General features: G+C 42.2%; 8 protein-coding genes across 13 annotated transcripts; 3 read left to right on the top strand and 5 right to left on the bottom strand.

The window, feature by feature from the left end:
• Window positions 1–79: 79 nt before the first annotated feature.
• On the bottom strand, window positions 80–4,446 carry LOC116919694 (transient receptor potential channel pyrexia). Its single transcript, XM_032925703.2, has 2 exons — window positions 1,492–4,446; window positions 80–1,421 (listed from the first exon to the last, which is right to left on the bottom strand). Exons 1-2 carry the CDS (start codon window positions 3,971–3,973, stop codon window positions 511–513), a joined length of 3,393 nt encoding a protein of 1,130 aa, XP_032781594.2. The 5' UTR covers window positions 3,974–4,446; the 3' UTR covers window positions 80–510.
• Window positions 4,447–7,781: 3,335 nt separating this feature from the next.
• On the top strand, window positions 7,782–9,203 carry LOC116919713 (putative hydroxypyruvate isomerase). Its single transcript, XM_032925725.2, has 6 exons — window positions 7,782–8,087; window positions 8,172–8,220; window positions 8,284–8,395; window positions 8,465–8,643; window positions 8,722–8,841; window positions 8,914–9,203. The coding sequence occupies exons 1-6, from the start codon at window positions 7,938–7,940 to the stop codon at window positions 9,099–9,101; spliced, it is 798 nt and encodes a 265-aa protein (XP_032781616.2). The 5' UTR covers window positions 7,782–7,937; the 3' UTR covers window positions 9,102–9,203.
• Window positions 9,204–9,309: 106 nt separating this feature from the next.
• On the bottom strand, window positions 9,310–11,942 carry LOC116919697 (chitooligosaccharidolytic beta-N-acetylglucosaminidase). 2 transcript variants are annotated; one of them, XM_032925708.2, is made up of 6 exons: window positions 11,807–11,942; window positions 11,549–11,652; window positions 11,257–11,479; window positions 9,820–11,190; window positions 9,633–9,757; window positions 9,310–9,542 (listed from the first exon to the last, which is right to left on the bottom strand). In XM_032925708.2, exons 2-6 carry the CDS (start codon window positions 11,641–11,643, stop codon window positions 9,464–9,466), a joined length of 1,893 nt encoding a protein of 630 aa, XP_032781599.2. In that variant the 5' UTR covers window positions 11,644–11,652; window positions 11,807–11,942; the 3' UTR covers window positions 9,310–9,463. The 2 variants fall into 2 exon arrangements, with proteins under 2 accessions (XP_032781599.2, XP_032781598.2); XM_032925707.2 differs by having other exon boundaries at window positions 11,549–11,655; window positions 11,811–11,938.
• A 122-nt stretch (window positions 11,943–12,064) lies between these two features.
• LOC116919715 (FK506-binding protein 2) lies at window positions 12,065–12,836 on the bottom strand. The gene is made up of 3 exons (XM_032925731.2): window positions 12,553–12,836; window positions 12,322–12,485; window positions 12,065–12,246 (listed from the first exon to the last, which is right to left on the bottom strand). The coding sequence occupies exons 1-3, from the start codon at window positions 12,726–12,728 to the stop codon at window positions 12,197–12,199; spliced, it is 390 nt and encodes a 129-aa protein (XP_032781622.1). The 5' UTR covers window positions 12,729–12,836; the 3' UTR covers window positions 12,065–12,196.
• Window positions 12,837–12,899: 63 nt separating this feature from the next.
• Window positions 12,900–14,899, bottom strand: LOC116919706 (adenosylhomocysteinase). Its single transcript, XM_032925714.2, has 8 exons — window positions 14,747–14,899; window positions 14,487–14,677; window positions 14,270–14,422; window positions 14,093–14,201; window positions 13,947–14,026; window positions 13,477–13,890; window positions 13,216–13,410; window positions 12,900–13,149 (listed from the first exon to the last, which is right to left on the bottom strand). The coding sequence occupies exons 1-8, from the start codon at window positions 14,769–14,771 to the stop codon at window positions 13,018–13,020; spliced, it is 1,299 nt and encodes a 432-aa protein (XP_032781605.2). The 5' UTR covers window positions 14,772–14,899; the 3' UTR covers window positions 12,900–13,017.
• Window positions 14,900–15,993: 1,094 nt separating this feature from the next.
• LOC116919707 (V-type proton ATPase subunit d 1) lies at window positions 15,994–17,841 on the top strand. 2 transcript variants are annotated; one of them, XM_032925718.2, is made up of 7 exons: window positions 15,994–16,140; window positions 16,209–16,335; window positions 16,402–16,573; window positions 16,640–16,976; window positions 17,051–17,227; window positions 17,292–17,369; window positions 17,452–17,841. In XM_032925718.2, the coding sequence occupies exons 2-7, from the start codon at window positions 16,215–16,217 to the stop codon at window positions 17,611–17,613; spliced, it is 1,047 nt and encodes a 348-aa protein (XP_032781609.1). In that variant the 5' UTR covers window positions 15,994–16,140; window positions 16,209–16,214; the 3' UTR covers window positions 17,614–17,841. The 2 variants fall into 2 exon arrangements, with proteins under 2 accessions (XP_032781609.1, XP_032781608.1); XM_032925717.2 differs by having other exon boundaries at window positions 16,010–16,140; window positions 16,197–16,335.
• LOC116919710 (probable tRNA(His) guanylyltransferase) lies at window positions 17,829–19,478 on the bottom strand. Of its 3 annotated transcripts, none has more exons than XM_045171582.1 (5): window positions 19,347–19,478; window positions 18,752–18,858; window positions 18,499–18,679; window positions 18,169–18,442; window positions 17,829–18,108 (listed from the first exon to the last, which is right to left on the bottom strand). In XM_045171582.1, the coding sequence occupies exons 2-5, from the start codon at window positions 18,816–18,818 to the stop codon at window positions 17,863–17,865; spliced, it is 768 nt and encodes a 255-aa protein (XP_045027517.1). In that variant the 5' UTR covers window positions 18,819–18,858; window positions 19,347–19,478; the 3' UTR covers window positions 17,829–17,862. The 3 variants fall into 3 exon arrangements, with proteins under 3 accessions (XP_045027517.1, XP_045027516.1, XP_032781613.2); XM_045171581.1 differs by lacking the exon at window positions 19,347–19,478 and adding an exon at window positions 18,917–19,190; XM_032925722.2 differs by lacking the exon at window positions 19,347–19,478 and adding an exon at window positions 18,957–19,190.
• A 98-nt stretch (window positions 19,479–19,576) lies between these two features.
• Window positions 19,577–26,865, top strand: LOC116919695. 2 transcript variants are annotated; one of them, XM_045171569.1, is made up of 9 exons: window positions 19,577–19,949; window positions 20,138–20,283; window positions 21,055–21,918; window positions 22,695–23,048; window positions 23,121–23,579; window positions 23,642–23,877; window positions 24,847–24,896; window positions 24,977–25,338; window positions 25,410–26,865. In XM_045171569.1, exons 3-9 carry the CDS (start codon window positions 21,088–21,090, stop codon window positions 26,319–26,321), a joined length of 3,204 nt encoding a protein of 1,067 aa, XP_045027504.1. In that variant the 5' UTR covers window positions 19,577–19,949; window positions 20,138–20,283; window positions 21,055–21,087; the 3' UTR covers window positions 26,322–26,865. The 2 variants fall into 2 exon arrangements, with proteins under 2 accessions (XP_045027504.1, XP_045027505.1); XM_045171570.1 differs by lacking the exon at window positions 21,055–21,918 and having other exon boundaries at window positions 19,577–20,283.
• The last annotated feature ends 104 nt before the right edge of the window (window positions 26,866–26,969 follow it).

Below are 26,969 nucleotides of genomic sequence, written 5' to 3'. Positions count from 1 at the left end.
AAAAACTATTTGGATTGGTATTTCGTGATCGATTTCAAGATTTCTTAAAAAATATTGTCTAAAATTCAGATACACTTAGTTTGCCAGTTTAGAACAAATTGTATTGCAGACGGAATTTCTTCCAACTTAAGAATCGCGGGTCAGAATTAAGCAATCGATATCTACAACATAATTGTTCATCGATTATTTTTCTTGTTTGAACAGAGAGGGCAGTGTGATCATTTATTGCACAAACCTTGAAGCCATTTGTTGTTTATCAAAGTCTTGGCGCCCACGTTGTTCACCCTCGGAATCTATTCAGTTACTCCCAATTGTTCAACTCTATCTTTTCATTTGTTTTTAAAATTCTACACGGATTCGATCAAGCATTATTTTTCGTTTCTTAGGCAAGATTATGATTATAGTACAAGCATTATTTTATGAGTTGATTTTAACGTAATCCACATGAAAACCTTTTCACTTAAAGTAATTAATATTTGTAGAGCAGTAATTGATGATACCAAACTGCGATCATGCCAGTGATTCAGCAGCGACTGAATACGCTCTCTTTCGAGTAAAGGACTCTTCGTGAATCATGGAACAATCACAAGAGGGTCGTTGCTGCCACGATCGAGTCGACGACCAGGTGGGTCGGCTAGCCATTTGGTTGAGTTGCTCTTCAATATGAGTGTTCATCAAAACAATTTGTGACATGTAATTGTGAAAGAGTTCGTCCACTCGATTTAGCACCGCGTTGTAGAGTTCTTCGTTGTTGTCATCCATCTTTTGTGTCGTCACCGTTCGCATGATGGGTACGTGGGATTTTTGTGTACCCTTTTTCTTGTTGGTAACTCTCTGAACAACAATTTTCAACAGATTCTCCTTGATGTCGGCTGGGAAGTGATGGTCACGTGGGTCGTTTGGCCTGAAGTTGTAATTCCTTTTTGTTTTTGGTGACACAACAAGCACATGTCGCCGTATGGATTCACGTTTAGGAAACTTGGACCATAGACTGGAAAAATGAATGGGCCATGGGAAGAAAATGAAACTTTCCATGCGTGCAATCTGTTTCGTTAATCTGACGAGCCGGTCTAGGCGTGCAGATTTTTGCAGTCCTTGAATGTCGGAAACGGCCAAACCGACGATTAAATTCATCAAAACGACGGAAATCAAGAGAATAAAAACCAGGAAAACGAGGTGTGTGGTACCGTTGTACTTGATACCCTCTTTGGCTTCGTAAAATATTTGGCTGTAATCGGATTCACCAGCCATCATGACAAATGCCGTAAGGAGTGCATAAGGCATATGTGAAAAGGATTGCGTTTCCGGAAACAAAACGCCGAATCCCATTGCAAAGCCGACAATGAGACTCACGTAAGCCACCAACAATTTACCAATGTTTCGTGCAACGGTAGTGAACATTTGCACGTACAGACCGAACACTGCAACACATCATCAACAGAACGGTATTATTAACTTTTTTTTATGTCAAAAATTAACAAAATAAATTACCTGGAAATCGCCCGACGTGCATCATTAAATTAATCCAGGCTACGACAATAACAATGGCGGCCAAGTGATGCTGCCAGTCACTTTCGTCGCCGTGTTTCTTGTGTTCTGGATGAGGTGGGAGAAACGAGAGGACCATTCCGACGACCGAGATTATTTGCCCATAGTTCTCCGGATCTCTGATGTACTCATTTGGATTGCAGTACAGCTGGAAAATTTCCTTGCAACCTGTTGCCGAACCAACAATGACCGTCAGCCACCATAGCGTTGCCTTCCACGGTTCTGACCAAGGTATAAACGCAGGACTTGCGGTTGAATTGTGGGCCAGTATAACATTGACGTCCACCACGAAAATCGCATGAATGTTGAGCGTCAGAAAGAGAACGTAGAAGAGTTGGAAGATAAGCGAGCCGATAAAAATGCTGCGAATTTTCATCCATTTTAAATGAAGAAAAGCCCCGATGACGGGATGCTGGAGTGTGTGACGCTGTTCGGCCGCAATTAACGCCGTCAGTAAACCCATTTCGCCCACTTGTTTTTGATTGCCACCAGGCACCAAGACTCTCAAATCTAATCGCAATTGGCAATCTGGATCGGCTGGATCATTGTCCACTATTTGTACGGCCGAATCCAACGTACGCGGAATGGCCGATAACGCGTCTGGAACTCGTCGAACAACCGACGCCAGAGCTGAAATTTTCCCCCGATTTTTAGCCGACAAATCGGCGCCGGAATGGATCAACAAAGTAGCTAATTTCGAATTTTCATTGAAAGCCGCTATATGAAGAGGTGTTTGTCCAAATTGATCCTTCGCATTGACATTGGCTCCCTTCGAAATAAGCAATTTGACCACGTCGATGGATTGACGAGTTTTGACGACGGCACTGTGAAGGGGCGTCTCTTGCATCTCGTCGCAAATATCAATTTCCGCTCCATTGTCCAGCAATTCTTCCACGGAATCCACCGATTGGGACAGCGCTGCCAAATGTAAAGGTGTCCGACCCAAAGAATCTTTTGCATTCACTTGCGCTTTGCTGGTGTGCAAGAGCAAACGGATGCAATCGACGTTGCCTTCGAAAGCTGCCAAATGAAGTGGATTTCGCCGTTCAGCTCCATACAGGACACGTACGTCTGCCTGGTTGTCCAGCAGCAGTTTCAGACAATTAACGTCACCCTGAACAGCGGCCACGTGAATCGGCGATTCACTGTACACCTGGATGCTATTGACTGCAGCACCGGCCTCAATTAGTCGCGTAGCACAAACCAAACTCCGGGCCCGTACGGCCCACACCAAAGGGCTGGAACCATCCAAATTTTTCGAGTCGGACAGTCCAGCATTGACGTCTGCTCCGGCTTTTAACAACGCTTCCACCAATTCCATTCGGCCAGAAGCAGCTGCGCAAATCAACGGAGTCGCTTCACCGTTCAAATCCCATGAGTCGACGATGGCACCATGTTTGATTAACAATTCGATACAGAGGGCAGCATCGGCGCTGGACGAACTGGCTGCGTAATGAAGAGCCGATCGTCCCACCAAATCTGTGACATTGGCGCCCCCTCCAAGTGCAAGGAAACACCTCAACATGACGACATTCCCTTTAAGGGCCGCCATTAAAATGCCAATGTCTCGACATTCAACGGGCATTGCACGCCAGACAGACTCGTCGGTCAAATCGTCGAAAAAAGGTTTTGAAAGGCGAATGACTGACGCTTCTTTGGTGTTGATCAAATCTTCAATAGCCACGGCCAACATTTGCTGCAACCAAATGGAACATCCGCTGTACCAAGGCATGGACGAGAAATTCTCCTTGTGGTCGATGCCTTGCAATTCCGTATGGCTCGTGTTTGATTCACTAGAAATGCTAAACGCTCTTTTCAATCGGTGGGCCATCTGGTTTTCCATTTCGTCATCGTCGGCCACGTTGTTCGTCGTGGATGGTCTTTTGCGTGCGCGCTTGTGATGGTGGCCTCCTTTGAATTTTCGCTTTGCGCAATGTTGACGGTGGTAAGGTTGATTTTTGCCTTTACGGAGGCTTGAGCGTTGATTGGCCTCCGTAGCATCGTCTTCACTAGATTCACGAAAATAGATCGCACCGTAAGTATCGCTTCTTGTTTTCTTGATGGTCGATCGTCGATAATTTTCAATTTCACGTTCGTTGTCGCCAGTCGGTGGTGCCGCATCCTTAATGAAAGCATCATTGGTGTAACCTCCAGATTCTGCTTTTCCGGTTGGATCTTTTTTGCTCGACCTTCGAATTGATAACATTTTCCTTGCTGAATTTTTAACAACAATTGGATTGGAAATACTCAGATAAACATCTGCACTGCCTTGCGTGTGACTAACCAACTGGAACGTCGGCACTCGACTGTTAAGACACCTGAACGTTTGGTTTAGTTTTTCGGCATATATGAAAAACGGGAGTTCAGTTAATGCCTTCGGCTCTTTCCCGATTCTCTCCTTTTCGCCTCCTTTCACTTTCTGCATTCGGCGCTGTAGTCTCGTTGGTTAAAAGCCAAGTTTTTAGGGTTGTCCGTGTCTACGACGCAATAGTGAAAGTTGATTGCAAATTAGGAACGCCATTTATATGTTACAATCATTTTGGTCTCCGTTTTTCACTGTTAACAATCACATACATTCTACTTCTATTTTTTAAAATCTACTTTCAACATGTGGTTTACCATCGATTGTATTGAAAGATCAGATTTGATCCCAAGGAAAATTATATTCGGGAATCTCCATCGATTACATGCGTGCTAGTTTGCCAATGGAACGTCAACAACGAACAACGAGAGACAACAAAGGAGTTTGTGTCAAATTTGAACGATTTCAGCATCTACCTAACACAAAAGTTGTTCTTTGCGTCAGCTAGCGTGCTGGTATTATCTTCATTTTCTCTCGCCCCCGGCAGGCTTAATTTATGTGAACTTTTATTATGGACAACGAAATGTGGAAGGTCTTCCTAGGCTCCTGGCTACGTTCACCTGGTTGTCCTTCAGTGTTGAAACATTTCTCAACCAAGTCTTTGGGGGCCTTTCCATTTTTGGAATAAGATTTTCTTCCCTGACTACAACCCATTTGCATAATTTCACGAGACCTTTGTTTCAAGGTTAACACTGGGTATCAATTAAACATTAAGCAAATTTTGCAGCGGTAATTTGATCAAGACATTCATAGACACTCTTACACATTCCGTTTTACATATCATATGTGTAATTCGTAATGGGACCCATTTTTTTAAATAAAAAATAATAAGATGTTCTAATGTTCGAACAGAATCCATTTATTAAATCAGATTGACAAGATAAAATTTTGAAAGCATCATGCTGAGCTCTGTCCCATGTAACGCATCTTAGGAACTGAATAATTCATTTAAGGATATAATCCCTTGTAATGATAACTGAATCAGGGTCGCGAAAGTTAAGACAACCCCTTCATTTTCTACCATCATTTGATCTTCTTCAGACTAGCGAATGCAAGTGTCGACGTTTCTGTCGGTTTGGGGGTTGCTCAGTCATAGTTTTGATTTCATTTTCATCGTAAAAAATTTCAAGGGTCATAGAAAACGGAATTTCATTTTCCGGGACAATGGTTGGGGTAAAGATCGTAACGTTTTAAATCTTTTTTGGTAGGCCAATTTCGTTTCTGGAACTGTTGCGGCGTTAGTGGTGGAAATCCTTTCATTTCCGGGAGGACTGGCCTAGGTGAGGATCGAATACCGTTGTTCTTTTTCTTTCGATAGGGATTATCCTTCTTGGCAGAAGGCGGAATGCCATCTACCGGTAGAGAAGTTATAGTAAAGATATTCACGTTTTCATCTAATTCCTGTGTAGGCAAGTTGTGTTCCTGGAACTATTGCGGCATCGGTGGTGGAAATTCTGTCACTGCCGGATGGACTGGCCTATGTGAGGATCGAATACCGCTGTCCTCTACCACTCGATAGGTATTATCCTTCTTGACAGAAGGCAGAATGCCATCTTCCGGTAGAGAAGCTGGGGTAAAGATCTTGACGTTTTGAAATCTTTTTTCGGTAGGCCAGTTTCGTTCCTGGAAGTCTTGCGGCGTTGGTGGTGGAAATCCTCTCATTCCCGGGAGGATTGACCTAGGTGAGAATCGAATACCACTGTTCTTTTCATTTCGATAGGGATTATCCTTCTTGACAGAAGTTGGAATGCCATCTACCGGTAGAGAAGTTGGGGTAAAGATTTCCACGTTTTCAAATCTTTCCTAAGTAAGCCACTTGCGTTCCTAGAACTATTGCGGCGTCGGTGGTGGAAATCCTGTTACTGCCGTAAGGACTGGCCTAGGTGAGGATCGAATACCGTTTTCCTTTTCCAGTAGATAGGGATTAGCCTTATCGTCAACTTGCTGTGATTGTGCTCCACGGCGGTGTAAAGTTTCGTCGCCGATCATCTCTTTCAGTTGTTTTATAATTTCGTTCGAAGCCTGTAGTGCCTCGCGGAGCTCCAGCATTTCAAATTGTGTGTTTTTTTAGATCTTGAGGCATAAACGAGCCTCTCCATTCCAATTCAGCAATGCGTTGTTCTAGTAATTGGAGCCGATTCACAAAACCTGGGGATTGAGTCTCTTGTGACATTACTGAATTCGGAAGTCCATTTTTACGAGCTGGTTGATTACGGCTGTCACCTTGGTAAAAGGAACTTGCTGGTTTTGATTGTATGGAAGTCCGTGGAATCTGCTGGTTGTTTACTGCACGCAGATGGTGTCCATGCGTCACTGCCTCCAGATAAAGCTGTGAAGCAGTGCGAGGGGTTGGCATTCTCTCATTCTCACATTGGAGGAACGATGAATTCTTGCTGATCTGGTCTGCTTGGTTTGTGTTAAATTCCTCATCAGTCAGTTGAATAATATCGGGATCTTGAGACGGAAAACTTTTTCCGATCTTTGGTTCTGTACGTGCTTTTGTCCACGAAGGAAGCAAAGAGAAAAGTGATGCAAACACCATTTTCGAAATTGCTTTGTTTTCTTGGAGGAGAAAACTTTAAGAAACTCCGATATTTTCACCGGATATCGCTGATACCCATATCTCTTTCTCTGATGATGACTGGAGTTGCAGGTTGGACTAAGCAAATTGGTATGCATTTTACAAGTTTCAGAGTTGAGTTATAGTATTTTATAAGTAAGAGTAATTTCAAAGTTGTAACGATTTTTTTTTTCTGGATTAGAAAGATTAAGATTTTTCGAGCAGTGTTCAATAGTTTCTCTGAAGATTTGTTGATTTTAAATTAAATGAATGTAAATTTTTGCTAGCGTCGAGGAACAGTATGCAATGACAGTGTGTACTTGGCGATGACATTTTCTGAATTTTTTTTACGACTTTACACATTTCGTTCGTCTTAAAAGCTTGCAGGCCTGCGTTTCAGAATAAGTTGGGGAAAAAAATACGAATTGGAATGGCAAGTATCCAGATTCAGTCGCGTCGAATCTGATTTGATTTCAAGATACCGGTTCGTTTTCCACTTGGTGTCAAATCTGAAAATTCGTCCTGTCTTAATACGCCATCTGTACAGCTAGGGTTACAAACCCTGTTGCTTTACAAGTAAATTGACTCAGTATTGCTTAAATAAGGTACTTGCATGATTCAAGCCTTAAAACGAAAACGTAATTATTGTTCACCATTTAGGTTCCATAATGCCATGCTGGACTTGTAGCCGAAAAATGTTTCGTGATTCAACGCTAGAGCTTTTCTCTTAGACTAAAAGAGATCCTTTAAGGTAAAATCTATTTCCCCCCGGCAGCCGGTGGGCACTAGTGTCAAAATTGTCTCTTTCCCCCCGGCAGCAAAAAGGGCGCTGTGCCCTTTGCGAAGCCTATGCTGCACAGACAGACGAATTATGTATTTAAAACCTAATCTGTATTACTTAAAATCCTAATAAAATGTATTTTAACTATTAAGAAATACAAAGAAATTTGACTCATAGTTGTTATCTTATGTACTGGGTACTGCTTTTTATCGAAAGTAAAATATCAAGTGAAATAAAATTAAATAACAAGCAAGCTACTTGTTACATAATTTTATTTTTTACTGGTCGTTTTCTTTTACTTGAAGCAGCGGTCAGTGTTGACTCTGCTTGAAGTAACAACTACTGTATTTTCCCGTAGTATCCACCTGATTGTGTTCACTGATTCAGGTGTGCAATAGCTATTTAAACACCAACGCCCCTACTGGCAGGGGGGAAATAGACAGTTTTGTCACTAGCGCCCCCCGGCAGCCGGGGCGAAATAGCACATTTTGACATTAGTGCCCCCTGGCTGGCGGGGGAAAATAGGCGTGACCATCATTTAAATGGGCCTTGTCAAGGATAGGCGGCGATAAAAACGTCTAAAACGAAGAAGTTTCGTAGTCGTTGCCAGCCATCAGGCATCATCAGTACGAGTTACCAAAAACAGTTTTAATTGTATTAAAAGCCCCAACAGTTAAGACATAGAAATGGTTCTGAAATTCTGTGCCAACTTGTCGTTTATGTTTACAGAAACGACGGATAATTTGCTGGAGAGGTATCAACTAGCTTCGCAAGCTGGTTTCAAAGCTGTTGAGTTTACTTTCCCGTACCAATATCCCATCGAAGATGTAGTCAAGGTAACATACTAATCACAGCTCAACTTAATCCTTTCTCTCACTTGTTATTATTTTGATTCATGTTGTATTGTTCCTCATTTTAAGGCAAAATCAGCTGCTAATGTGGACCAGATTCTAATCAATGCTTATCCTGGTAACAATCAATACCTAATTAAAAGATTGCAAGTTTTAATACATTCACTGTTGGTGTATGCAGGTGACACAGAACGTGGTGAATTGGGGCTTGCCATCATGTCTGGAAGACGGGACGAATTCAGAGAAAGTCTGGAGAAAGCCATGGAATATGCAACAGCATTAAACTGCAACAAGTACTGTCTCAACCTATCCAACTTTGACAACAGAAACATTTTAAGCAGATAATTATGGGGTAATTCCAGAATTCATATCATGGCCGGAAAGAAGTTCGCCGGCATTGTGGATACGGCAATGGACGATGTTTACAGAGACAATTTAGAGTATGCCGCGAGAATTTTTCAAGAAAAAGGCCTGATTGGTCTAATTGAACCCATTTCTGATGCAGTTATTCCCAACTACTTCATGAATTCCTTCAGTAAAGGTGTGTTTTATATTCAACAGTTGCTTCATAAATTTCTATTTTGAAGAAACCAATTAATTTGCCCTTAATCTTTTTAAGCTTTCCAATTGGTCAAAGAAATCAATAGTGATTCATTGAAACTTCAGCTAGACATTTTTCACTTACAATTACTGGAAGGCAACTTGACACACCGGATCAAGGAACTATTGCCGTACACTGGTAATTTTATACTGTGTTTTTATAGGATTTATCGCATTATGAAACTGAGACTCATGATGTTATCTGTTGCAGCCCATATTCAAATTGCTCAAGCACCACTTCGTGATTCTCCAGATAGCGAAGGAGAGGTCAATTACCGCTATATTTTGAAATTGTTGGAAGATATTGGTTACGATGGCTATATCGGATTGGAATACAAACCTACGAAAGCCAGCTCCGACAGTATTGGATGGATACGTGATTGGGGATACTCGTTGTGATAACTCAGTACTGAGTCGTAATTTACCATAATTTAGATTTTATAGGGGTTTTTTACATGTTTTTTGAGAATTAAAATTATACGGAAGGGTTTATATCATAAACATGTTTCCTGTTTTATTCGGATTACGTGACTGCGGATAGGTGGCGAAATTTTTCGTTCACTGGGAATTTTAATAACGTTAGCAGACGAAAACGGTGCCATTTGAATATTTGCAACGTGTTTTGTATTAACATGAGTACGTTCACTCATGTTTTACACCGATTGCTGATTCGCGTGAGGTAACTATGTTTCATCTCAGTTAAAGCTAAAAATTTGATCAACCAATTTATTTGGAAATGTTGATTACTTGCGCACAAAACCTTAAAAAAAGCAGCTATCGTCGTTTTGCATACACCATTCTGGTTGCAATGGATCAGCTGTAATGCCTCTGTCCACCATTCTGCATAAATTTTAGATTTTGTTAGTGTGACATAAGATTGGTTTGAGTAGGTTAATTGTGATGCCAAACAACCAAAATTAGGATTCCCACCTTTCACGCTGGATGTGCAAACGGGTCTCAGCTAGCCTCCATCCAGTTTCTGGGTCCGTCCAAAGACGTTCAGCTAATGCAGATAAGCGTGGCCATATTTTTCCTTCCAGGGCTAGACCTTTAGACTGTTTTTGGCAATCATTATTGTTACCGACATTCAGTGCATGCATAAGGATAAGAGTATTACCTGTTCAGCCCATAAAGCTGCTTCACCCCCCAAGAATTGGTCCTTGTTGTATACTAGGCCAAAGTTTTCAATCATGGCTTTAGGACTATTTTCGTAGATCTTTTTCCAACCAATATAGGGGCCACACCAATTGTTCAGTGCTTCACCAACCCAACCAGAGAATCCACAATCCAGATAGAGAGCGTCGTAATTGCTTATAATCAATTTATAACCGTCTTCATATAAGTTTTTCAAAGTTGTATCGTTCCATCTGTCCCAGAACTGAATAATGTAACGATTTCGGTCTAGGTAGGAAGTTGCGTGACCTTTTGCTGTCAAATCGCTGTTCCACAAGATGACGGGTTGCGTGTTTCCGTAAGCCTCATCAAGCTTTGCCAACGACTGATTTTGATAGTGGCTCCATAACTTCAATAGAGGTTCAGGTTCTTTATCCCATCCTTTGTCAGCCAGCCATTGAGTAATGCTTTTCGTTTCATTCCAGCACTTCATTTTGACTTCGTCGCCTCCCATGTGAAACATGTCGTTCTGGAACAAATCTGCCATATCTTTGTAAATGTTACCCAAGACGGTGTACACTTTATCGTTGATTGGATTGAAGAACCCGCATGGTGGCTGATAACAGTAATCGTCCCACGGCTGGATATCGAAACACAAAAGCAAATCGCCCATACCGTAAATCGGACCCCAGTCCCATCCAGCACCGACGTGACTTGGTGCATCCACCTCAGGAATTATTTTGACTCCACGCACTTGAGCGTAATGCACCAATTCTTGGATATCGGCAGATTGATAGACCTGGCGGGCAGAATGAGCTCCGTAGATGGCCATTAGAGGCTCCCGAGAGGAGACGAATGGGAACGAATTCGAGTCAGTTATATGCCAATGGAGGACGTTGAGTTTGTTGTACGAGAGACCATCAATGATTCGCTTCAGCAAGGAAATTTCAACATAATTACGTGATGTGTCGATGCTGAAACCGCGGTGAGCGAAAACGGGCGTATCCTCAATATGTGCATTTTGTATCATCACCAAACTATTGGACAGCTCATCCCAGGTGATCAGTTGGCTCAACGTTTCCATCGCATGACGAGCGCCAAAGTAAGTTTCTGCTACAATGTAAGCTGTTGTAACCGTGTCGTCTGTTTTGACATCCAACGTGTACGATTCGTCAGTATCTAGAGCCAACTGCACCGTGTTTTGGGTGACGATGACTTCGACGTTCAGTAAATGTTGAGCTGTGACGTAGGACGCCGACTTGCACGTGTTGGCGGAAACCACACAATCGCGTGTTGAATCTCCAAGTCCATTACTTTCCATTTGCTGGATGTAATTCGTAAAGATGGCAACCGCTTCTCGTAACATGTCTTCCGTCTTTAAAATTGTTGTGTGAATTACGATGTTAGTTCTGAGACTATTAGTCAAAATGGAATCGAATACCTTGGATGAATTTGATGTTAGCTTAGTGATTCGAACATTGCTGGCGAAAAAGGCGGCAACGTTTTTCGACAAAGTTGGTTTGACAGTCGGCAATGGCCATAAAGTTGCCGATTCGTAGCAAGTCAATTTACAAACGGCATTGGATTGGCCTTGTGTAGTTTCTGATGCCCTTGTTCGTACACATTTGTTTTCCTTGCACACCCAAACCCAAGGTGATGATATCCTGTTTGTTATAGGATTACAAAATGTACATAAATCTCGCTACGATTTGTGGGTAACGCTGAAAACGTACTGAAAAAAGCTGCCCTGGGCGCTCACAAACCAAAGAGCGTTGAAAACTAAAAGAAGCTGCAAAAGGCTGTAGATTCGTCTAGGTGGTTCCGACATGGTTTCAATCTTAAAGTGTAAATAGTTTTAATAAAATGGTGTCAAGATTCATATCGTATTGGCATTACAATTGTCTATACGTTTTCGTTATTTTGTGTCAGTTATGTGTAAAGATAGAGCGACTAACATATTTATAACAACTAATTTGCTGTACTTTTCTTACCTTTTTTAGGTAATCAATACCTGACACGTCCTTCCTGCCAACTGGCCTACCCTCTGAATTTGCAGTCGGTTTTGATAGAGCACGAAAAAACGTTTGGATCGTCCCCTTTTCCTTTATCAGGATACATAACTCACGTCAGCCTTGCAACATTTATGAACCCTAATCAGCGTTGTGGATCAGAAAGGGGAATACCTCATACCCAATGAGATATTGCGATGCCGAAAGTCTTTAATAGCATCAGATACAACATGGGCGTGATAACTGACACGAAAAAGTGCGTTTATTTCATTTTAGGTTTATGATCACAGCAAGATGCGAGAATCGTCAAAACTGCCTTTGCCCCATTTATCGGCATCTCTTGTCGGCTGGAATGTGTAGCCAAGTTTTTTTTTATGAATTGCTGATGCTGACAAGTTCGACATCAAACAATAAAGTGGCGCCTGTATGAAGAGATAAGGTATTATTATAACGCAAGTTGTTTTTACGGCATAATGGAATTTTAGTCAAATACGCACCTCCAGGGATCACGTTACCAGCACCTCTCTGGCCATAACCCAAGGAACTCGGGATTGTTAACTTGCGTTTTTCACCTGGACACATATCAGTTAGACCTAGATCCCAGCCTTTAATCACCTGACCTGCGCCAAGACGGAAGCGGAATGGTTGGTTCCTGTCGAAGCTGTTGAATGACGGTAAAAATAAACTAGGCCGTTATCGAAATTGGATTTTCTCATTTACGGTGTTACCTTGAGTCGAATTTTTTGCCATCAGTAAGAGTTCCGGTGTAGTGCATCGAAAGAAAGTCGCCATTTTGCGATTTTTGCTGGCAGTTGCTTGGCAGAGAAGTAACGTCCACTTGCAAACCATTCTGAGCCTCAATAAGCCCGAAAATGCAAGCAACTAGAACAAAGACCACCTTCATTGTCTTTTTTAAAAGTCGAGTATAGCTTAACGACAAGTGAACAACTTGAGGGCGGACAACGAACTGAGCTTTCGAAATGACAGAACAAGGAACTAAGCGAAAGAAGGCCAACGCCACGCCACCACTGGAGAACAGAGAAAAACGCCTCCGGCACTACCTTAGACCAAGTGATCGAAAGAAACTGGTTTTTATATTTGATGCGCGGTAATATACGGAACAGATCGAGCTAAGAACCGTAAAAATTAACAGAAAAACAAATCGTTTAATTAAAACAACGTTTTAATTTGCTTTAATATCGGTAGTGTTCCGGCTTGTAAGGACCCTCGTGATGAATGCCCAAGTAGCCGGCCTGGTCTTCCTCTAAGACAGTAAGTTTGACACCAAGTTTCTCCAAATGCAGAGCGGCGACTTCTTCGTCCAACTGTAAAAATAACAAAGATTAATCACTAACCAAATGTACGACGCTAATTTAATTAACATTCGTTACCTTCTTGGGAAGAATGTGCACCCCAATGGGGTATTGGCCAGGCTTGGTCCACAATTCAATCTGAGCTAACACCTGATTGGAGAAGGAACAACTCATAACAAAAGAAGGATGTCCCATGGCGCAGCCAAGGTTAACCAGCCTTCCCTCCGCCAAAAGAATGATATGGTTGCCATTGGCCATACGGTAACGATCAACCTAAGATGTTCAAGAGCAAAAACAACTTAGTACCATACCGAGCTCTCAGGGTCATGACGGAATAACCTGTGGCTTGACGGTGATCTTTTCCACAGCGTTGGCCTCGAGCCATTTTACATCGATTTCGCAGTCAAAGTGTCCAATGTTACAGACTATGGCATCGTCTCGCATGGCGTTGAAGTGATGTGCGCGGATGATGCCCTTGCATCCGGTGGCAGTGACAAAGATTTGAGCCTTAGAAGCAGCTTCATCCATTGTTACAACTTCGTAACCTTCCATGGATGCTTGAAGGGCGTTGATTGGATCCACCTCCGTAATGAGCACTCGAGCGCCGAACGCCCTCAGTGATTGAGCAGAGCCTTTGCCGACGTCACCGTATCCGGCAACGACGCAGGTCTTTCCGGCGATCATAACATCTGTGGCCCTCTTGATACCGTCAGTAAGAGACTCGCGGCATCCATACAAGTTATCGAATTTGCTCTATTTTTATAGTAAAATATGATTTTTATAGATCATCTAACTATAACAAATCATACCTTGGTAACTGAATCATTGACATTGAATGTAGGTACTTTCAGTGTACCATTTTTGACCCTCTTGTACAGGTTGAGAACTCCTGCAGTGAGCAATTTAAAACTTTTAAGAAATGAATGTTATACTTGGATGAAAGAGTTGGGCAAACCAGTTGTAGTTTCTTCAGAGATGCCCTTGATGCCCTCCAACAGTTCAGGATATTTGTCGTGCACCAAATTTGTCAAATCCCCACCATCATCAAGGATCATGTTCAGTGGCTATTGAACAATCATGTCAAATAACATTCTAACAGTTACAGAATTTCAAGAATTAATGTTTTCATTACCTGTCCATCAGGGAAAAAGATAGTCTGTTCTACACACCAGATGTATTCCTCATCAGTCTCACCTTTCCAGGCATAGACAGGGATCCCAGCTGCAGCCATTGCAGCAGCAGCATGGTCTTGTGTACTGAAGATATTACAGCTTGACCATGTAACCTGAAAGCAATAACAAAATAATCCAACTGCCACCCAACTGTAAGAATTCTAAAGAGCAAAATACCTTAGCACCAAGTTCAATGAGGGTTTCAATGAGAACAGCAGTCTGAACAGTCATGTGTAGGCAACCCGCGATACGCGCATCTTTTAGCGGCTTTGTTGGACCGTACTTTTTGCGAATTGCCATCAAACCTGGCATTTCATTTTCAGCCAAGATGATTTCTTTGCGACCGAAATCGGCCAAAGAGATGTCAGCTACAAAAACAAATACAAAACTTTATAAGTATTGCCACTTAGTATATTTTCAAAATCCGTTTCACTTGCCAACTTTGTACGCTGGTTTGCTCATGATGCGACTTTTTTTCGGGACACGAGACTGAACTTACAAATACTTGCACGATGGTTGGGAGTTGAAAGAGACCGTAAACGTGGCCCACAGCAGCTTATATAAGTGTAAGTCTGCACCACGCCATCTACCGACGAATTAACTGACCCGCCCCTTTAAGGAAAAGAAACAATTTTGATCATGAAAGACGTGTCCATTCTGCTGCCCAAAATCACCTTGATTTCCACCTTAACGATTCGTAAGGAAATAATTCCCATAAGTGATACATGTCTTAAGTTTTGTATGTTAATTGCGAAATTAAATTTTTTTTTGCATTATGTTCTGCTAAGAAATTTCTGTGGCAGGAAGCCTGTGCTTGCTAGATTGTTGACTAGCTTCTTAATAAGACTAAGAAGACCAAGACCAACTAAGACGTAAAAAGTCTGCAAAACGAATGAGTATGATACTGAGAAAGCCGATGGGGTCACTGTGGTGATTCTGAACTTTAACCTGTAGAACTTTGAGGAAAGACTGTTAAAATTTTGGGCAGATGCAATCAATCATTCATTTTTAGTACTTTCTACACAACAGTTCCAAACTTCCAATAGGGTTCTTCCCAAACTTACTGGGGAAAAAAAAATTCATCTAAGAATAAATACAAAAGAACCCTCATTCCAAATAATTAATTATCATTAAAAAATATATTTCCAAACTTATAATTCTATTGCTTTGAAAGTAAAAAAAAGAATAACCCACTAAAGCCATTCGTTTTAAAATAAAATGTGATGTTTACTATCAAATAGGTATACCTAATAAGTTAAGCTGCAAATTCTATGATCAGATTAGGGAAAATTTCAATTAAAAAAAAAAAATAGTTCCATCATGATTTCTCTTGTGTTTTTGTAGTTGGGACAAAGATTACACCGGTGCAGTTTATCGAGTATGGCTATTAACGCTCTGCGACTCTACATCAGAAATGAAAAATTGCCTAATTAATAAATACTTTTTCTTTAAGTGATCTCTGGGAAAAGAAGAACCTGAAATAAGTTCATTCCGTAATTTTTTAGGACGGGAAACGAGGAGTGATTCCGTGTACCAAAAATTCAAAAGTGCCGCCTAAAAACAGAAGACGCATACCAATCTTGCAATGTTGAGCGATGTTGAACAATTTTGAGCATTATTGAACTGATTCGTGATTCCGTTTTGGAATGCATCAAAAGTTATTTACTGCACATTTTCTAGAATGCCAAATTTTCACCCGGAAAAAAGAAACAACTATATTTATTCTTTTTAAATATCGGTGGAAAATTAAGTTTTAATGACAACCGTGTTCATGTGTCATGTGATTGTGTCTGTCTGTCTCCATCCCTTGTGATCTAAAGTCCTTATCCGGGTAAATTCTTTTGATTATTTTCTCTTTAGCTTTTACTTAGTCACACACGTCACCAGAACATATTTAAGTGGAAAATGAGATTTCAAGAATTCAACATCGACAATGGTTATTTGGAGGGACTATGCCGTGGTTTTAAGAATGGAGTATTGAAACAGGCGGACTATATCAATCTGGTGCAATGTGAAACTCTTGATGGTAAGTTTTCAATACTAAAGACTTTATTTATTTTTTATTTAAAATTTATGTCTGTCCTCTTGCTAGATTTGAAGTTACATTTGCAGAGTACTGATTATGGACAATTCTTGGCCAATGAACCTAGTCCATTGGCGGTTTCTGTTATTGACGATCGTCTGAGAGAAAAACTTGTCATTGAGTTTCAGCACATGAGGAATCATGCTGTCGAACCTCTTGCCACCTTTTTGGATTACATTACGTAGGAAAAAAATTCCAAGTTACTGCTCCCTTCATTAACTCACTTCTGCTTTGTGTAAGAACACAGGTACAGCTATATGATTGACAACATCATCCTCTTGATCACGGGGACTCTTCATCATAGACCTATTACCGAGCTGATCAGCAAATGTCATCCATTAGGAAGTTTTGAACAAATGGAAGCTATTCATGTGGCTTCCACTCCAGCTGAACTCTATAATGCAGTGCTTGTAGACACTCCATTGGCCCCATTCTTTGTTGATTGCATCAGTGAGCAAGATTTGGACGAAATGAACATTGAAATCATCCGCAATACTTTATACAAAGCGTATCTCGAATCTTTCTACCAGTATTGCCAAACACTGGGTGGGACCACTGCCGAGGTCATGTGTGAAATTTTGGCAGTGAGTTTTTTTTTCTCATTTTATTCGTATGAAAAGTCCTTTCAGTTTCCTTACTTCATTAACTTTGTTATTAGTTTGAAGCTGATCGCCGAGCTCTGATCATCACTATCAACTCATTTGGCACTGAGCTTTCCAAGGACGATCGAGTGAAGTTGTATCCGACATGTGGCCGACTCCATCCTGACGGTCTTGCGGCGTTAGCGCGTGCTGACGATTTCGAGCAAGTTCGTGGCATTGCCGAATACTATGCGGTAATTGGATATAGATTTATTAAAAAGAAATTGGATAAATCTTGGACGGCAATTTTTATTACAGGAGTACAAGGAGCTATTTGATGGTTCGGGTAATAATCCCGGTGAAAAGACTCTTGAGGATAAATTCTTTGAATATGAAGTAAGTTTTTCCCTTTTTTGACGCGGTTTTCATTTCCCATTGTCATTTAACAATTAATCCGAACTTAATTCATAATTTCCAGGTTAAGTTGAACATGAACGGATTTATGCAGCAATTCCACTTTGGTGTATTTTATTCTTATTTGAAACTTAAAGAGCAAGAATGTCGCAACATAGTTTGGATATCCGAATGCGTTGCTCAGAAACATCGCGCTAAAATCGACAACTACATTCCCATCTTCTAAATTACAGATGCACCAGCAAGCCATCTAAGCCAATGAACTTTTGTTTATTATAATTTTTTTCTTTTCCACGTTCAATAGCTTATCTTATTACCATTGTCCTGTCGTTGAAATCAGATTATATAGCTTTCTATACACTCCCTTTTCTTGGTTACTTTTTAACACTATTTGGTAATTCGTCTATGTGGCTGTAGATTTATTTGGTGTGTAAATATATGTTAATTCAAATTGCTTTGTATTGGATATTTTTCTTCATGTAAGGGTCAACAAGTGGGTATTTGTATTCCAAAACTCATCGCCGATAATGTCAACATGTTCCTGGACAATTTGAGACTTTTCCCTTGTCCCGCCATTCGGTAAGGCTACCGGAACTTTCCGACGGACCAGAACAGTGCCTTTACGTAGCATTTCTGGCTCGGTATTATAGTTAATGGCGAATTGCGAAAACAGAATCTCATTTTTGTCTCCCGAAAGAGTTCCTTTCAGTTTGTTTTCAGCCTTGCAAAGTCAAATGAAATCAAATGTTATAATTGAATTCAAATTGAGTAATTGAGCTACCTCAGTGGGAGTTAAACCTCCTTTCAGAATTAAGGCCCAGAAAGTTGTGTTATAGAGATTATTAATGTGGCAATCTGCCTGCCTCCAACTGAGATAATCTCTAATATTTTGATTTGAAGGGTAAAGTACAGTTCTGCCGTCGAAAACCGGTGGATAACGCGGTTTAATAGTAGGGAAATATTCATTCCAGTAATACACAAAAGCTGAAGTGAAGAGGCTGCATACATTGGTAGAAAGTTTTGCACTTCTTCGGCTGTAGGCTTGGGTCTCCTTCCTACAAACAATAGCATTGATCACAAATTCAACATCAAGTAAATACTTGCATCATACCTAAAGACAAAGCTGTATTCATCACTCTGCCCATAGGCCAAACATATATCTTTGAACTCTTCCATTACTGATGTTGCCGCCCTGTTCATCAGAGATAGAGCTTTGATATCGTTGGGCTTCTCATAGCCATGCTCTGTAGAGAACTTGTGAAATCCCTTTCCGTCAACTCTGACAACAACCCCTAGTTGAATACTTTACGTAACATAGCATGTTACAAAAAATTGTAAGCAACAATGAAAAAAAAACCACCCACATGTGTTGGGTAAACAGCGATCGTCAACTTCAAAAAGCCTCACATACTCGAATTTGCTTTTGGCCATTGCTGCGGAAAAGTGAAAGGCTTTTTTCCAAATATTTGACCTGTTAATGAATAATGAAATAATAATGAGATCACACATGAGACGCTGCACGTAAAAACCGAAACTATTGGGGAGGATGATTTCTCGGAACTTTTAAACCTAATGAAAGCAGCTGTGGAATGGCAAATTATCATAATCTTTGAGGCCGAGCATCGAATCAACATTGAATTCCTAAGAAATCAGTCGTCAGGGGTATATTAGCGTGGTTAATATTTAACAGAAGCGATTTAAAGAGAAAGGACTGAGGGCAAGATGGAATGGAAACCACGCTTCATCCGCACTTAGCAGACGAACAGATTTTAAGTTGACAACAAACGTTTCACAATGATGCCACTTCTCTTTGCGTTACGTAACAGTTAATCTCCAAGCAAGTTCTATGTGAAGTTAAGCGTCTATAATTTGTCCCCATGTGATTCAAAAGTTTATCCCCTACGGTATCAGTGAAGAAATAGCCATACCGACAATGTCGACTATGACGTAACACCTTACCTGGTGGCTGTATTACCGGAATGGCCTTGAGACGAAAGGCCGGTCGATACAAAAACCTCACGTTTTTCGGTTGCATAATCCTTATGAATGGTCTGTTATACGTACGTTAAGGGAGAAAAAAGAATCGGCAGGTGATTGGATGGGGAAAAACGAAAGGGTTGGGTAAATCCGGCCTCCAGACCGGATCGTACGACACGTATCCAACAACAGCTAGCCAGTCTGGTTTTTTTGTTGTTGCCTGAAGTGTCGCTACCTGCTGCTACCTTCCCCATCCTTTCCCGCCCGTGGTACAGTCACTCTCCCATTCCCCTTTCCAAGCTAGTTTTAGGCAGTTTATGAATAGTGGTAGTGGGTAGCAAGCGCGGTATCGAATTTATTCTATTTGTCTCCGTCTGTCTGGCCAGATCAGTAGTCGGGGCGTCCAGACTTGTCCCGTCCCTTTCCTCGTTCAAGAAAAAAAAAAAAAAAAAAAGGAGAAAAAAAGGTGGGAAGTAGGGTGGTCGGGTCAGTAAGGCATGTCTTTATTCAAAAGGCAATAATCACCTCGTGGTTAGTCTCACAGATTAGATAGAGGAGACGTGTGCGGCAGCAGCATAGACGGAAGTGAGAGATTCTTCTAGAACCAATTTACATTGTTTAATTAATGGAAGTCGAGTGTGTGTGTCTTTAGTGAGAATTTTCGTTTTGTTTTCTCGATGTTTGTTGCGTTTTGTCAATCTCGTCCAACGGGAAACTTGTATGTGTAATGTGGTGCCTTACAGCAGCAGATGACGTATGGAATTTTTGTTCAGTTGGTCTGTTCCGTGGTGCAATTGAATGCCTCGTCATCACGTCGCATTTTTTTCGTCTGCGGATTGATGTGACCGCCAAACTAGAAGCAGACTGGACCGGTCTCGGTTGCAGAAAAAATATTCACAACACCGCAGGGCATTACCAGGTAATATCAAATCATTTCCCTTTTTTCTTTTTTCTTTCTTTTTTTCTGGCTATCCTTTTTTCCAAGTCTCGTTTTCAATTTCGGGCGAGTGACATTCAGAAGATCGGAAAATCCTTTCTTCCCATCCCTGCCAGACATTTTCTTTTTTCCTTTTTTCCGGATTTTTGTAGAACCAAATAGTTTTCAGGACTTTACACAAAGGTTTTTTTTCCTCTCTTAATTTTTGTGAGGTTATTATAATTTTTTTGTTTGTGTCTTCACTTTTTTGCTTTCGGTACTACCGTACTATCCCGAACTAGTGACCTCTGTTTCGCACCATTTGACCTCTCTTGATATTTGGAAAGCGAAAAAAAAAAAAAAAAAAAGAAAAACTGACCATCGATTCGTTTTTTTTTACGGACGCCCTCAATTGTTCGCTTCTCCTTTCTCCCTTCATAAAGGTCATATTTTTTCCTATAGAGTTCCTTCCCAGTCGTTGTCCGGTCGTCTTTGAACTCACATGTCGGCCCTCTTTTCCCCCCTAGTGTTTATTCCATCTGACCGTAAGGCGGTAAGGACAACTATTGGTATCCCATCATCAGCACAAGTCGCATTGGAAAACTGGTGGACGTGAATTGTTACGTCTTGCTACGCCTCTCTCTCTCTCTCTCTCTCTCTTTTATTTCAATTGTGTCCTTCCCGTCGCAGTTCGTAGTGGTCGCATCTCACATCGACCATCTCGCGTGTCATTTCACTTAAAGAGAAAACAAACAAAAACTATCGTTTATCTAGGTTGTGAATCAATCTTGTTCAACTCTCTGAGCCATGACATCACTTCAAGGAGGATCTTGCAGTCCATCTGGGGCTGCGTCTCCTCCGTTAGTTGGACCATCACCACCAGTGACACCGGCCGTCACCCAAATCATTCAACAAGAATTGCCCACGTCTTCTTCCACTTCTTCTCCGCAACAACAACAACAACCTAAACATCATCAGCCTTATCATCATCATCACCATCATCATCAAGATGTCATCATGAGTGGATCAGTGACGCCTCCATTACCATCGACGTCGTCTCAGCAGAAGCAACAACAGCAGCAACAGCACTCACCTGGTGGGGCATCCACGACCACATCGACGCCTTCATCGACGTCGTCGGCCAAAGGAGCTGGATCGTCCGGATCGGCTACAACAGCCACGACGGGAACGACAACGACGGGAGCGGCTGCCGGAACGACGACGACACCAGCGGTGAGGAATAAGCGCCAAGAGTTAAGTTTTGCCGAACGGATTCAGGTCATCCAGGCCCGAACATGCGGCAAGAGCATGCGCCAATTGGCGTTGCAATTCGGATGCGGCAAGACGCAGATCCTCAACATTTTAGGCCAACGCGATTCCTATTTGAGAGAATGGGACGAGAAACAAGCGGAATCCAACCCGCACATCAGCGCGCGCAAAAGGCGATCGAGGCGGACGGGCAACGAAGAAACCAACCAAAAAGTGTGGGATTGGTACAACAGACAAAAGAATCTCGGCATCAAAGTCACTGGGCCTATGCTCCAGCGTGAGGCTAGAAGCATCGCCCGTGGTTTGAATATTCCTAATTTTGCCGCTTCCAATGGATGGCTCGACAGTTTCCGGCGACTTCACAACATCGTGAGTGTTTTCGTTTTTTCTTTTCTTTTCTTTTCTTTTCTTTCATTTTGAAGTGTTTTTCTTTTCCGTGCGTGCTGATCGATGGTGATGATGGCCTCTTTTTGATTTTTTTTTTCCCCATTCGACCTCATGTGACCTTTCCAATAAGAATGTAGGACACAGGTCCGTGTAAATCGATGTGTATAGCCTGTTGCTGTGGGGCGTTTTATCTTCCGCTTTTAGAAGAAAAATAAAGAGAGCAGCACGTACATTTTCCCCTAACGAGACCAAACCGACACTACCCAGTACATAGTTGTCTTCTTTTTTTTTTTTTCCGGACCTAGGCCACTATGCTTTTTGGATTGTCAGGTCAGGAACGAACGGCAACTAGGTCGAGAGACGTAGATAAGGAATTGTTGTTTTGGCCGGTTGTATTCGGCTGAACCTTCCGATTGTAGACTTGAATAGGAAATATCCTCCCCTCTTTGGCCATTAGAACAATTTTGCACATGGTCAATTGATTACTTAAATGGTGTGGGAAGTGTGTGTGTGTAGGGGGGGTCGAGGAATAGGGGGAAGAAAACTTGTCCTACCCCAATGTGTTTTTTGTTTTTGCCCATCTTCTTTTGTACCTGTCGTAGAGAACAAGAGCTTAATGGTCACGTTCGAATGTCTCACCTGTCAAGTTTCTCTCTCTTTTTCACCCCCCAAAAAAATACCGTCACATCTCCACGCTACTGTGACCACCACCAGGAATTAATTTTCTTCCGCGTTTTTCTATGATTCTGCATTTGAAGGGCCCGCAATCAAAAGGGACGTCAGATCGTAAAAGTGGATCATCTTCAGCAGTTAGTGGAGGTGGTGGCGTACATCAAGGGTCATCAACCCCAGAGCCTCATCCTGCAGCGTATGGTTCCGTGTCGGTGGCGGTCGCTTCACCTTCCGGTAGCGCTGGGCCCTCGTACGTTTCGCACCATCCGGCAAATGAACCATCGCAGTCTTCTTCGGCCACACAACAACAATTGCTGCCTCCTCCACCGCTGGAAGCATTTGGCTATCCGGTCCATCCCGCCGGCTATTACCACCACCACCGGCGCGAGGAAGAGGAAGAAGAAGCCGAAGATGAAGAAGAAGAAGAAGATGATAGAGATGTAAAAGCTATACTTTAAATCGAATTTAGAGGAGGAATCGATTTTAATTGGTGCAATTTTTTTGTGATGCAGATCGTTGGTCCGCAGCATCAGCGCGGTCACGTGTCGATGCAACAACGTCCCGAGACGGAATTGGGCAAAAGTTTTTCGCTCATGGCCAACTTTCCAGATGCGTCCGCCAGCGCAGGAGGATCGTCTGCTCACCATCCACCCGTAAGCCCTTCAGCCTTCCATGCAGCGCATTCGTCTTCTTCGATGGATGATTTCCATCAACATCATCAACGTGCTAGTAGTTATGCTGATCCTTACGACCGCATGCATCACCATTCGTCCAGCAGCAGCAACAGCCTGGCCTTTTCACCCACCGAGCTCTACAGTCCGACACACCGGCATAGCGGAGGCCAGCAGCTCCAGTCACCCGTGGCTAGTCATCATCGAGGCAATAATGGATCCCGTTCCATGGATCCTGTTGCGAGGGATACCCGCCAAATGGCTGGCGCTAATCTCACTTCTCCCACCTTTCATCAACCGGTATAGCCTCGCATGTTGTTCTTTTTATCAGACCATGTCCTATGAAAACATTTTCATTGCAGGCTTCGAGCAGCATGTTTTCGGTTGCTCTTATTCCAACTACGACAGCATTTCAGCAACCATCACTGGACCCTTCACGATCCATTATTCAAGACGGCCGGACAGTACGAGGAACTGGAGGAGGAATAGTGGTCGAACAACAACCGCAACGACGTTCTGTGTTGGTGTCGACTCGAGCTGCCGCTGCCGCCGCCGCTGCTGCCGCGTTGCAGAACCAACAACAACCGACCAACGAAGAGTGAGTCCTACTTTTTTTTTTTTGTCATTTTTTAAATTATTATTTAAGAAATAAAAAAATAAAAAAATGAGAGTGGAAATTCATAGCCGTAGAAGAGGTGTAGGCATTTTGTTTTTCTTTTCCCAAAATGTAGCAAAATAGTATATAGGGGGGGTTTGTCTTTTGCAATTGAGCCTTCCTTTTTTGGATTTTTTTTTCTCGTTCAATTGGTCTGATTGGATTGGACCTGTCGTTGACGTTTGACACAGAACCGACGATGGTCTGATGGTGTTTCGAGACAACTGCGATGGGCAACGGTGACATCCCTGAACCCAACCCAGTCAATGGCTTAATCTTTTGATGATGAGCTCACCTGTCAGTCTTGATCTGAAACGTTCCTTTTCTTGAACAGAAACACGTACATGAGTCTACAGACGTGGTCACATCATTGACGGGAACGTTTCCTTCCCTCCCCGAACCGATTCTTCTTCTTCCTCTTCCTCTTCTCCTTCTTCTTCTCGTTTTTCATGGATCTTTGCGAAGGAGGTTCTGGACGATGATGACGAATACGGGTCGGTTCATACACCCATTCCTTCCTTTGGATTTCCCCATCCTTTTGAAACGAGAAAGTTTGTTTGTTTTCTGCAACCTAACGAGTACAAACAATTCGTGTCGGTATTCAGACACGATCAGATCGCTTAAAAAACGAAACGGATTTTCCATTCCTGTTTTTGATGAATAAATCCATCATGAACCAAAATGCTTAATTTTTATTAGTGACGTGTTATTTCACGACGTTATGCGTTTTACTCTTATTTATTTCCGTTTTCTTTTCTTTTTTTTTTCTCTCTTCAATTTGTGGGTGTTGTCGCTCATTTACCTCATTCTCTTTATCTCCAACTAACACACGCACACAAATACACCAAACAACTGTTGTCTGTTATTGTTGTTGCAACATGGCGCTAACAAAACCAAAAACAAAACCAAAAGGAAAGAACTGGCCAGCACATCTGTACCGGGGCTAGAACCTCTCCCGCCAGGTAATTCAAATTTCATCCGTCATCTGACATTTCCTATGTCTTTCATTTCATCTTCGTTTATTACGTCGTTGATTGAACAGGATTATTTGGCGTTTTGCTGACCATGGTGCGATCGTACGGTTTGTCGTGTTTGGAATATGCGGACGATCGGGGCGACATTTGGCTAGAAATCAAACCACCGTCGTTTGCCACCTTCCGAGTGCCATCTTTTGGCTATCGCACGCACTTGATGAGGCTACTCGTTAATCACCATTTGTCGTTTTGGTTCGAAGTACTCGGCCACTGCATGCGCAACGGATCTTTCCGCTCACTCACTTGCGGTGGCATCGATCCGGAAGTTGTCAAACCCATTCTGAATTTATTAAACGGTGGCGTCACCGTCTGCCACGGACGTGGCACCTACATCAAACAAATTGAAAATTTCCGTCCCAAAGATGCATTGGTAAGAATCGAAATCGAATTTGCCTGTTAATCAACTTTGATTTAATTGTGTTTTGTGTGTGCAACGTCCAGGAAGAGGGACTGCTTAGCCGGAATTATTTCACTTTTCCGGATTATCGCTATCGGTCGTTCGATTGTACCCGGTTAATTGACGCCAGCACCGGTGCCACCCAATGCAACGCTTGCCTGCAGCCGCACGATACAGCTCAGCCCGAATCTCCGGCGGATGGTATCCGCACTTCATCCGCTCTGCGATTTCAGCAACAGCCACCGAGGCAAGAGGGAATGCAACAACGTCAGCCAGAGGAACAACCAGAACAACATCAGAGGCAACAACCAAAACCGCAACATCGACAACATGTTGCAAACGAACCTCTGAATTTGAGTCTACATGATCCATCGGTGAAGCAACATCTGGCCGTTGCTTCACCGGAAATGGGCAAAACGACGGCTGGTTTTCTTCTAGTTTCTCCCGATGAGTTCCCGTCTATACGAGCCACCGTTTACTCGGCCGATCAACGTCTTCTTCTGGCATCGCCTTCCGTCCTCGCTCTACAATCATCTCCCGTACAACCCCTGCAGCGAAAATCAACGCCGTCCATTACCACGATACAGCACCATCACCATCATCATTATTACAACCGTGTAGGTGGGCCGATCACGAAGAAACCTTTGGACCAGAATCCGGACGATTACCGGCTGGCCAAAGAGGCGGCCTTTTTGAGTTTGACCAACGAACGCGATCGGCCATTGGCTGCGGCAGATCGCAACTGGCATCACGTCGCCTCCACCACAGCCAATGGCGACAATATGTGTTCCAAATTTGACTCGAGGCTACAACAAGCCCGAACGATACAAGAAGTTGATTTGGCATCGGAAGATTCTGCAATTTCAAGCCGATTGGATCAAACAGGAGACGGGTGTGCTGGATACTCCTCAAAGCGGCAACGGGACGAGCTGATAAACACGAAGCTGTGTTTATAAAAGACGTGCTAGTGTGCTACTACGAGTGTGCTCGATCAGTTTGAACAAGTTTGAAAAAAGGTTTACAAAAATGAAGAAAAATCACATGTATCTATGATCTCCATCTCAGGGAATTTGTTTTGTGTCAATTATTAAGAAGTCAATTATTGGGGATTAGACAAATAGTCTAATTTTGCTCGTTTTTGATAATTGTGTCATTTTCTTTTTGTTCTACTTTTGATTTGTTTTGCATCTTTTCTTTTTCTTTTTTTCTTTCCTCTTCTAAATACTGTCGTTTTTGTATCAGTATGATTTTGTCTTCATCCCGCCACAACTTTACCAACGTCTGGCAAAACTCAAATTTAAAAGCTGTACCTTAATATTCCCTACCCTTTTTATATGCAATTGAACTGAAATTCTGGAAAAACAAAACAAAATGGGACGCATTTCAGTTTTCTCACTCTTCCATTTGGAACGCTATCCCACCCAGATCAGAATTCCAGGTAGAATAAAAAACAAAATAGAATTTGCAAATACAACGAACTGAGAGCACCTACAATCTTAACCCCGTTGTCTGCGTCTTAGTTCTACTGGCCAAACTGGCCCATGGTACTTCTTTCGGTTGACTGTCGAATAAATGTACAAAAAATATGAATGAAAACACATTTT

Source organism: Daphnia magna, linkage group LG3 (genome assembly GCF_020631705.1).
Source record: "Daphnia magna isolate NIES linkage group LG3, ASM2063170v1.1, whole genome shotgun sequence".
NCBI lineage: Eukaryota > Metazoa > Arthropoda > Branchiopoda > Diplostraca > Daphniidae > Daphnia > Daphnia magna.
The sequence above is the reverse complement of the archived record's forward strand: the minus strand, read 5'-3'. Positions and strand labels throughout refer to the sequence as shown.